This window comes from Sceloporus occidentalis, unplaced genomic scaffold, assembly GCF_023333645.1.
Source record: "Sceloporus occidentalis isolate IW3139 unplaced genomic scaffold, rSceOcc1.0.p SCAF_1, whole genome shotgun sequence".
NCBI lineage: Eukaryota > Metazoa > Chordata > Lepidosauria > Squamata > Phrynosomatidae > Sceloporus > Sceloporus occidentalis.
Genome location: NW_028316981.1, coordinates 101,852,273 through 101,863,846, shown reverse-complemented (window position 1 = coordinate 101,863,846; position 11,574 = coordinate 101,852,273). Strand labels below are relative to the sequence as shown.

The following is an 11,574-nucleotide window of genomic DNA, read 5'->3' as shown; positions in this document are numbered from 1 at the left end:
ACAAGGAGGCAACCAGAAATCCGTCTCCCAAGTTGCACAGCTGTATCCTGACAGCACCAAACATAGCTCAACCACCGCTCCCATCCAAAGAGCAACTCCCATCCAACAGAGCCCTGCTGCACCATCGCCCACCCTCTTGGACCTCTGGCACTGGTGGCAAGATGGGTCAGAAGGATCAAGTATATTATATACTTTAAAGACCCCCACATAAGCAGCAGTGGAATCAGTGGAGAGTTGTGGGAATTAGAACATTGCTCCACTCTCTTCCTCGCCTGTGAGAACAGGAATGGCACACTGCCACCAACATTATATTAATAGGGCTTGGCAATTCATTTTGTTTCCCAATTTGATTTAGCAACACTTGCTTGGCACTAGTCAAGAAGCAGCATGTGTCCTCTCTGGCATCATTTCCTGAGGAAGGGACCAATATTCTCAAATGGCAAGATCCCCAAAGCAACTCCGCAGGTAGTCAAAGCCATGGCTTAAATCCAACATTGCACTGGTATAATTATTTTCCTCTTCCTACCTCTCTGTACCTCTGCGCTGCCTGAAAACATAGGCCCCATTCCCACTTGCCCATTTGCCCTGGGTAGAACTGTGCAGATCCGGGTTCCTCCCTCTTGAATCTCTCCGGAAAGAAGTTCGGACTACCCTTTACCTCAATCAGGGTAGTTTACCCTCCAAAGTTCACATTTGCGGTACTGGTTTAAAATGAAGCCTCCTTTGCTGTCAATCAAATTTACTTCCGCTTTCGTCAAAGGTAACGTTTTCTACAGCCATTGGCCAATGGAATGGGTGCTTTCCCCCCTCCTTTCTTAAAAAAACTGGTGGCAGTGTGCACATATTCTGTCAACCTGTCAAATTTAAAAACCTCCAGGTGTGTGTGTATGTGTGTTGTGTGTATTTGGGTCATTACAGATGATGGCAACCCTAAAACAACCCCATCCTTGGGTTTTCTTGGCAACTGCCTTTCCCCTGAGGCTGAGAGAGTGTGACTCCCCCAAAGTGATGGGTTTCCACATGCCAGCCTCTAGCCTCCCCTTCGCTTCCAGCCCAATGCTACCTCCGAAGCCCTTGCCTCCCCCCATGCATCCTCTTCCCGTCACAGTAATAATAATTCCCATCCTCTTGTTTTGCCACCCAGAATGCCTCATATAAACATACAACAACAATAATAATAATAATTCCTCACCTTGGAATGCCATCTCTGCATCCCTTGCTTTCCTTCAAATTGCCACTCCAGAATATACATGTAGCAAAAGCATTCTGTATCAATTTGCCAAATTGAAAGAGAAACATTTGTAACATTCACATTGTAGCATTCGCATATAAATTTTTTTTTAAAAAAAAAAGCCTCTTGCAATGCCGTGCCAGGAGCAAGCAAATGAAAGGGAAATGTAGCACAAGCACACACATACTATCTATATGTATCTGTAGAAATATTCGCAGTCTGTCAAAAATAAAAAATTACCAAAAAGAGAGAGAGAGAGAGAGAGAGAGAGAGAGAGAGAGAGAGCGCTGCCTGCGAGAGGGGAGGCATGTCCTGTTCTCTGCCCTCCATCTGACCTAATCCCTCCCCTGAACTTGACCCTTCCTCCTGCTCCTTCCTCCTCCTCCTCCTTCGCCCTGATGAAGGGGAGACACGTTCTGCCCTTTGCCCTCCCTCTGACTTAATCCCTCCCCTGAACTTGACCCGCTCATGACTGGGGCCAAGTTCATATTTGCCTGGACCTGTTTTTTTCAAAAGATACAGCTTAAACCAGGGGTCGGCAACCTCCGGCCCGCGGGCGCCTTTCCGCTGGCCCCCGGTCCCTCCTGCCGCCGAAATCGCCGCCGATTTCGGCCCCCATTTTGTCCTTCAAAATGGCGGCGAAGTCTCACGCGACCAAAAAGGTCGTGCGAGACTTTGCCGCCATTTTGAAGGGCAAAATGGCTGCGCCCATTAAGAGGCCCACTGCGGCCTTCGGAGCCCTGCAACGGGGCTTCAGGGGCCGCACCGGGCCTCTGGGAGGCCCGTTGCCGTCGCTGGGGTCCTCCAGGAGGGCTCCGGCGGCGGCAATGGGCCCCTGGGAGGCCCGTTGCCTTCACTGGGGTCCTCCAGGAGGGCTCCGGCGGCGGCAGCGGGCCCCTGGGAGGCCCGTTGCCTTCACTGGGGTCCTCCAGGAGGGCTCCGGCGGCGGCAGCGGGCCCCTGGGAGGCCCGTTGCCTTCGCTGGGGTCCTCCAGGAGGGCTCCGGCGGTGCCAGCGGGCCCCTGGGAGGCCCGTTGCCTTCGCTGGGGTCCTCCAGGAGGGCTCCGACGGTGGCAGCGGGCCCCTGGCGTCAGGGGCCAGCAAAGACGGGGAGGCCTCCAGCGCTGGCAGTCCCCACCGGCTCTTTCCTGGCCTCTGACAGGGCCTGGGGCCCCGTCAGGGGCCGGCAAAGAGGATGTGGCCTGGCCCCTGGGGGTGGAAGCCCTGCCCCTGGGGGTGGAAGCTCCGCCCCTGGGGGTGGAGGCTTCACCCCCGGCATGTGGCCCCGCCCCCGGGGGTGGAAGCTCCACCCCCACAGCTTCGGCCCCCTAGTTGTCTGAGGGACAGCAACCCGGCCCCTGGCTCAAAAAGGTTGCCTACCCCTGGCTTAAACCCTGCTTTCAAAAGATACATGCCAAGGGGCATTTGCCCCTGAACAGGTGTGAAAGCCTCGATTTCGATTGTGGAAGAATCGGGGCCAATATGAACTTCCCGTGGTTAATCCGGTTCCTGAACCGGGGTAAAAGGTGGCCTGAATGGCCCCTCAGTCCTTCAGAACTTATTATGATTTTGAACAGTACTGCAAAAGTGTTTAGGATAACACAATGTTGAAAAATCACATAGTTGTTGTGGCTGCGTGCCTTTAAGTCATTTCCAACTTATGACAACACAGAAGGAGCAAAGTAAACACCAATGTAAAGAAAAAGAAAGCCCTACTAATATAAGTGACATTTATTAACATTCTGCTATATTTACATTTTGAACATAATAAATTTCTGAATTACTGCCTTGCAGAAATCAAAAGTGTATGTTATTCTATATTTAAATGCATCAGAAACTAGAAATGAAAGTACAAGCATGTTAGAGACAACCTTAAGAGTACTGAAGTCAACAAAAAATAAAGATCTGCTTTTACATATACCCTGCATCATCAAATTATTTCAGTTTGATGTCACCAACATACATTGTGAGAGTCCCTATCCAAAATGTGTGCAGTACAAGTGTAAGAAATACTGAATACATATTACTAGAAATTAACACTTGTATACCACCTTCTTAAGAATATCCTCTTAAAAACATCCAAATTATGCATGTATGTTTTAATTCCAGGTTGTTTTTCATTTTATTTTAACAACAGATACATATGTGCAGAAACACAGTCAAAACAAGTATCTAAAGTTCCAAGAACAACCCTTCACAATGGCCAGCATTATTACATATCTTACACTAAGAAAACATATTCCAAGTTCATTTTTAGGAAGGAGAACAAAAAGCAAGACTGACCCCTTCTGGCTACAGGGCAATAGCTCATGCTATTTAAAGGACTACAAATACTATATAAGGCATTATTAGTAACATCACAGACTTGATTGCAAGAGCCGTTTCAAACGTTAGCCACTAATGATTCAATGATAATAGGAGTTTTGCATTAAACTATTAAAATTTTACATCTAGAAACAAATAGAAATAAATGCTTCCTTTTCTTTTTCAACAGAACTTTATTGATTTTAAAGCAGGTGATTTTTTTTCTTGTTGTGTTCAGTCTTGATTCACATCCTGCAGATGTTCACTTACTAGTTGAGGGAGAATTCATTAATGCAGGAAAATGTTGCCAGAAAGCATCTGTTTGAAAAGAGCATAAGTAAATATTATTTAAGCTACTTCAAATAGAACTTCAGAATTATTAGAAAATATTCACAAACAGCAGAGACGGCACAACTACTCACTAGTTTTTGTATTTCTTGTTCTTTGTCCACCTTTCTTTTACAACCATCTTTTATTCTGACTTCATTCCCCTGCTTCAAACAACATTTGGTGCACAGATATTTATGTCAAGCTTATTTTTTAGTTATAAGACACAAAAGCAGGGACTCAATAAAGGCCAATTTCTCTCATTTTCCAAAAAATTAAAACAGGAGAAAAAGAGGAAGTTTACTGATTACACTTCTACATTTTAAACCTGCAAAATCACACTGCACCAGGGCTACATTAAAAGCAAAAATAGATAAATTGCTGCCTTGCTTTTCCATATGCCATATGCAGTAGTCATAATGGGGTTCTCACTTTCTTGACAGCAGAGTACCTCTTAGTATCTCAAAGAAGCATGACAATCAGAATTTTAATGAGCAAACTTGTACTTACTGAACTTTTGGTTGTCATGCACTTTTTATATCATTGTATCTTTGTTCTTAATGATTTTAGTAGCCTTTGTCACAAGAGGGAAAAGACAGAAATCTTACATGGATTACTGGTACCTGAAGTTACAACAGCTTATATTATAGTGGTCATATCTACCATCCCAGCAGGTCTGGGAAAATTACAGCCTTCAAATATAGTTTAAAGGTTTTATTTTAACCCTGAAAATTCAAGATTTCATTTTTTTAAAAAAACAAAACTTTCTAGACTTCATGGGGTTTTTTTGGAGTTTTGAAAGCAACAACATGTGTTCATGATTTAGAAATCAAGAGATACGCTACACCATTCTTATGTAAAGTCGAAGGCTTTCATGGCCGGCATCCATAGCTTTTTGTAGGTTTTTCGGGCTATGTGGCCATGTTCTAGCAGAGGTTTTTTCTGACATTTCGCCAGCATCTGTGGCTGGCATCTTCCGACAAAGGAATTCCTAATCCAAACAGAATAAAGTTTTGTGAAATACAGTCGGCCCTCCATATCCATAGATTTTTATCTATGAATTCAAGCACCCACAGCTTTAAAATATTAAAAAAAATATAAGTTCCAAAAAGCAAACCTTGATTTTGCAATTTTACTATCCATTGTATTTAATGGGACCCGAACATCCATGGATTTTGTTTTCCATGGGGTGTCCTGGAACCAAACCCTAGCAGATACAAAGGGCCCCCGGTATATTGAACTGGTTGGGACAACAGAGAAACTGCTGTTGTTTTTTAAAGGACTATTTTATTGTCCAAAACATTTCTGTAATCTGCCCTGATTCCGTGTGATTGGGTGGGCTAGAAATAAATAAATAATTATTATTATTTCATATGTATGATATCCTCCCATCCAATTTAATAGAACTAGGTCTAAAAGGAGGTTTCAAGGTTAAGGTAATGCTTCCAAGCAAAGGTAACCTCATATAGATTGCTGTTTCACTTCAGCAATATGACTAGATATTCATTATTCTGAATTAAACACAGTTATAAGAAGTCTTCTTGTCTTTGTTGCTGGGATATGAATAGTATAGCCATCCATGAAGGTTATTTAATAAAATATTCTTTATCATCAAGGAAAAAAGCTTTTATAAGTTCTCAAGTGACTTTAAAGGGTTTTTTTTTTAAATCAAGTAATTTGATCTAGTTTTTTTTTCTTGTGTCTTGTTCACAAATCACAACAGTAGTACATTTGTATCTAGCAGCTTGGAATCTCAAAACTCCACTAGCCTAATGGGTAAGGGGAAATACAGGAACAGTAATTTTGTAAGGATTAATCCAAACTTGGCCACAACACCAAAACGGTCAAAGAACTAATAAAGGGCTGTTAGCATATCGAATTTGCATTCCTTTCTGGCACTATAAAGAACTGATACATTTATGAGTGTGTTTTTAGGAGATTTTTGTGGTTTAGAAAGTTATCTTGCGGATGACACAAGTGATCAGCTCACTTAACAAAGGTGCACACTTTCACCTGCACTGAAGTAAAAGTATATGATTGGGAAAGAAAAAAGGTAATACACAGTCTCCCTCTCCTGGCCTCACAAGATGTATACAACACCTGAGCTATGGACATTTTGTCTAAGAGAACATAAGGCCGTCTTAAGGTGGCTTCTTCACATTTCAAGAGCCATGGGCTACAGGAGAACAGGCAATACTCAACATTTTAATAGATTTAATTAATTTTATGAGAATAAATAGGAATAACATTTGATAAAATGCAAACTCAAAACTTGTCTACATACAGCCAATGCAAGCAAGACCCAAATAATCATTAATGCAATTTATTCATAAGCATGGGTCATTTATTTTTTCAAGCTTGTGTTCATAAACTTAGGTATTACTATTCTACGAAGGGTTCTTTTCTGCTTTTTAAGTGCAGCTCATCTGTTTTGGCATTCTGCCTGTAATAAATTGCTGCATGTAGGAAGAGTCTGGGCCTTGTACTGGACTCCTATACAAACATTGTGAAGGAGTGTTCCTATAGCAGAGGGTGCCTAGCTCAGAGGAGCTTTTCTTAGTTTTGATCTTGGGAAAAGATCATAGCTGCCTTCACTGAGCAATGACTTGGGAAAATAGAAATACATTTAGACAAGAGTAGTCTTCTGCTGGGGGCTCAAATGATTGAAAGCTCAGTGTTGCTAATTTTAAATACACAGAAATCAGTCACACACGCATGCATGTTGTGTGCAGTCCTATCACTTACAATGGGATAATGAATCACAATCCCTTACCTGTGGTTACCTATGGCACAGCCCAAGGCTTATTATAGGGCAATCAAGTCAGGAGTATACTCTTAGGCCTGTTACAGACAGCCAAAATAAAGCTGCTTCGAGTCACAGTGGAGGTATGGTGTTTCAATGATGCATGCATCCTAAGAGTCCAGAAGTCGCACCAAAGCCATGCTCCAGCCCTAAGGACTGGAGCGTGGCTTTGGTGTGGCTTCTGGACTCTTAGGACGCATGCATCATTGAAACACCATACCTCCACTGTGACTCGAAGCAGCTTTATTTTGGCTGTCTGTAACAGGCTTTTGGCATGCTTACTTTGTAGAGTTACACTGAACTTCAGATAGGCCTGCTCCTGGATAAACATGCCCAGCACTCAAAATAACTAGCAATTGTCTTAGTTCTGTACTTTTTTTTTTTTACAAGGAACCAAGCTGTTTCTATCTGAAGACACTAAATTAGGGAAAAGGTTATTATTAGTGGTTCTAGCCAAAGCCAAAAAACAGAAGCAGCCTAGGAGTCAACTGTGTTTTGAGCATTAGCCTGAAAAAAATCTAGCAGCAGGGAAGTACACAATTTAGTGTGAAGCTAAGATCCAGGAGGACTAGAGGACACCGCAAACCCTACTAAGGAAGTAAAGAAACCCTAACCACAAAGCATTTCTTTTTTATAGCTTTTTCCAGTTCAAGTATTCTAAAACGGTGGGTGCCAACTGCATTTCTTACATGGCTCATGTCATGATGGTGTTTTTGTAAAAATATTTCCCCCATTGCTAAAGAAATCTTCATTCTGTGTGTGGTCGACTATGTGTCTCATTAACTACTGGAAGGAAAGGCAAACCTTTTTTACAGCTTGTGTGGTTACTGGTCTGCAGAAAGGAAAAGAAGAAAAGGAAAACTATGGTTCTGTTTTAAAGGATGCATGTTTAATAACATCCACTTTAATTTTTAATTTTTCCACTATTGTCCTGATCAGATTATGTCCAGGTTTCTCCTGGGTAACAGTTTCTATTAAATGTATCTAATGAGATCTCGCAAAAATATTCAAGTTTGGGCATCCTAACAACCAGTGAACAAACCTGACAGGTGAGCACACAGAAGTTTTTACATGGAACTGTGTAGATGTATCATTTTGTTGCACACAAAAAGGAATACAAAGAAATATTAAAGGTGGCCCATATTCTACAACACCTACTTAAGTTATAAATTTGGCCTGGATTGATCCTGCCCCTCTAAACCTACTTTATGAGCCAGCAGCTGAGACATGGAGCAGGTCTGTTCAGCTGGCAGTCAGGGCAAAGAAGGATGATGTTTCCTGCTTCTGACTGCTGCAGCTTCTCTCATGGGCAGGAGAGAGCAGAAACTATTCTCCTGCACCCTGATTGTCAGCTAAATAGATCTCCATCTCTCAGTGCAGCTGCTGTCCAATAAAGTAGGTTTGGAAGGGCATTTATGATTATGGGTTCACTTTGCCATCCAACCTGCTGCTCCTTCACTACTTTGCTTTCTAACTCTCTGTTCTTATTCTCCTCTCTTCCCTCCTTGGCCTCTTCAGTGGTGCTGAGATTACACTAATCCACTTGGTCAAAGTGAATTCCATTAGAATCCTCATCAATGCATCTCATCACGGCAGAGGGAGCTTGCCCTTTTCTCATTCAGCACAGTTCTGTGGCTGCTTGTCAAGAGTGAGATAGAAAAGAGTTTTTCTTTCCTTTTCTCCCTTCAGGGAATGAGAATGGCACTGAGTTGAGTGGGAAGTATATGCATTAGAGCCACATGATCTGGAATGAGCAGCCTCTGGCCGCTCTGGCTCCAATTGTGCCAGGGCTGCGGCTACTGCACGGCCCGCTTCCAAAGCGGGCCACCACCACAGTCTCAAACTAGCGACTGGCAGGAGCAGATTTAATCTGCTCCTAAAAGGTCTGGCTCTTGCTCCATAAGCACAGCCTTGTCACAGCTTCTGGCTACTCTGGGGAGGGGGGGGGGTGTCATCTAAATGCCACGCCTCCAAAGCAGCCGGAAGCCGCCTTATTTGGCTCATGCGTTTCAGGCCAGAGTGAACCGAACTGGCAAAAGAGGCAGTGGAAAGGGTGATGGCAAGTTAACTAAACTGATCTTTGTTGAAACGTACAGAGCATTTGGGTAGGAATTTAGTTAAATATAGTTGTATTTAATAATATGTATGAAATGAAACTGACATATGTTTAAATGTCTTAAATTATTTCAAACAATCTTTGGCTAAGTAAAAAAGAAAAGGAAACCACTACCCTGAAGCACTTGGGCAACTGCAGTTCTCTAGCTCTGCCATAACATCTAGCAAATGTTATTGTGGCATAAAGATTTCATGGTCCAGAGCCCATCATGTCCCATTCACAACCCTGCTATTCTGCCCCATCACAGATGCTAAAAGGCCACCTCCATTTTAAATCAATGAAATGGGAATTCATAGGTGATCAGAGGTTCACTAGAAATATTTCTAGAGTCTTTCTATGTGCCCTTACCCAGCTTCCAGTAAAAAAGTTGCCATTTTTATCCTTTCAAATTAATTTTATAATTATTTATGTATAAAATGAGTGTGCGTTAAAACAAGTTGGGGGCAGCTTTCAAAGAAAACTTTGTGATGAAGTATCCTTAAAATAAAAAAAAATATAGCAGGAAGTCTATATACAACTACAGCCATAGTAGAATAGTACATGTACCAATAGTATATTTACCAACTGGCTCCAAATATTTATATGATTCCTTAAAAAACAAATCTGTTGTTGCTGTGTGTCTTCAAGTCATTTCTGACTTACAGTGACCCTAAAGCAAACCTATCATGGAGTTTTCTTTTCAAGATTTGTTCAGAACAGGTTTGCCTCTGCCTTCCTCTGAGGCTGAGAGTGTGTGACCTGCCCAAGGTCAGCCTGTGGATTTCCATGGCTGAGTGGGGATTCCAAACCTGGTCTCCAGGCATAGTCCAATGCTCAACCCACTGTACCATGCTTGCTCTCTCTTAAAACAACTGCAACCTTCCACCAACCCCACAGACACTTTTGCTATGGCTTAATTCTTAAGGAGAAATTCAAATGCTGTCTTTGAATGCCTTCTAACATTTTACATTTATAAAAACTTTGGGTAAGAAAATACAACCAATAGTGCAATCAGAAACAAGATCTACTGAATTCAGTGGAACTTATTTCCAAAGCACACATGTGCTGGACTGCAGCCTCAAGCACATTTTCAGGAAAAGATTGGCAACTTTAGCCCTCCAACTGCAACTCCCATCAGTTCAGGCCTGTATAGCAAATAGAGAGGAATGCTGGGAATATAGAATTTCATAGTTTATAATCAAGCAAAGAAACACACAAAGGAAATTAAAGCAAGATCACTGAAGTATTACCTTTAGTAAATAAACAGAACTCTAGTCCTGGGAAGAGTAGAAAATGTGTCTGGCATCTTCCGAACCTTTGCATAATTGATAAATCCTCTGAGAAACAGGAGAAAGCCTAAGGAAAAAGAACCCAGTTATTTTTTATGCATATATTCTGCTCTAGAGACACACAAGTGTTCCACAGTCACTTTTAAAATTGTTATACAGTATTTTTCCTGTGTTTCCTCATCGTGATGCTTGAGCCAGAAGGTTGAACTATGGGTAGGCCAAATCACAATATCCAAGTTCAAACAGAATGGGAGACTGTGGTTTGCCTCAAGATTAACGGCACACAATTGTCACATGCTCCTAAACACAATTCAGTCATGCAGTTTGGAGATGTACTTTAAACATCCCATTGTTCACCTTTGTCAGGGACTCCATATCTGAGAAACAGAATCCAGTTGTGATTACCACTACCATAACTATGGCGCACGATAGATGGGCCCTATGGGGTACCATCGTCACATGCAAAGGGTGGCGCTTTCAGACGTCCCTCGCACGTGACAAGGGCGTCAAAATGACAGCGTCCTGTACATACGGGCGCCGCCATTTTGACGTGACGGACACCTAGCGTCCACACGTCTTGGCGCCTTTATGACGCCGCAAGCGCACCATTGGCACCTTGTGGCATCACAACGGCGCCACAAAAAGAACCCACTTTTTGCGGGTTCTTTTTACTGTGCGAGGGGGCCGCGCGGTTTGTCCACTGCAGCTCCCTTGCGCAGCAAATTAGGGCGGCAGAAGACCACCCTTTTGGGCGGTCTGTATCCCGCCCATGTTTATGATCTCCACTCCAGAAAGATGTAGTACTTCTTTGCTTAACACAGAGATATAAACAATAGTGTAAATCAGCAATGGAGCATATCATCAATAAAGCAACTCCTCAAAGCTGTAGCAGAAGGCATAATTGACTTATGGAAATTTTCTTCCTCTAACATGCAGTACTTTGCACTTCCTCGCAGCAAATCTTTCTATTTTATTGCTAATTTATACAGCTGGAAAAAGATCTTCCTAGCATTATAAACAAGAACTCTGTGAAATCACAGTCGTGTGTTTTTGCAAAAAGCTGATTTTGTTGTTGCCATTCTAGATTTCATCATCCATAATTTCATTGCTCACTCCTAACCACTGCAAACTCCAAAACCCTTTAGACATAAAAGATAAGCACTCCTCTCAATCAGATCCTTATGAATCTATGCTGCTAGATTCTCTCCACTGGACAAAATGTCAATTTAATCCTACTCCCTGCCTCTTCTTCTGTAACCAGCATTCATAATCACATACCCCACTATTCCAATCACTTCTAAGTTTACTCAAGGATTTGTGGTGAAGATTTTTGAAAGTTTTTGTCTACTGAATCAGCCTCTTCACCTCCCTCCCACCAATCCACTCAGTTTACTCAGCCTCTGCATTGTTCCTGACCCACCTGGGTTTCTGACACACTCACATAATTGTAAAAACCAAATGGGACACTAAGGCCTGTTACAGACTGCCAAAATAAAGCTGCTTCTGGTCTCTTTGGAGGTATGCTG

At 42.5% G+C, this 11,574-nt stretch overlaps 1 protein-coding gene across 3 annotated transcripts in view; it reads right to left on the bottom strand.

The window, feature by feature from the left end:
* Positions 1–2,943: 2,943 nt before the first annotated feature.
* Positions 2,944–11,574, bottom strand: part of LOC149321902 (NEDD4 family-interacting protein 1-like) — a 34,101-nt gene continuing 25,470 nt past the window's right edge. Inside the window, exons 7-9 of one of the 3 annotated variants that reach the window (XR_016281799.1) lie at positions 10,010–10,115; positions 3,957–4,028; positions 2,944–3,852 (exon numbers count right to left, since the gene is read on the bottom strand). Coding sequence is in view for 2 of the 3 variants with exons in the window: in XM_089531095.1 (XP_089387221.1) it covers positions 10,012–10,115 (104 nt within the window). In the remaining variant the exon portion in view is untranslated. The other 2 variants (XM_089531095.1, XM_089531109.1) reach the window with 2 other exon arrangements.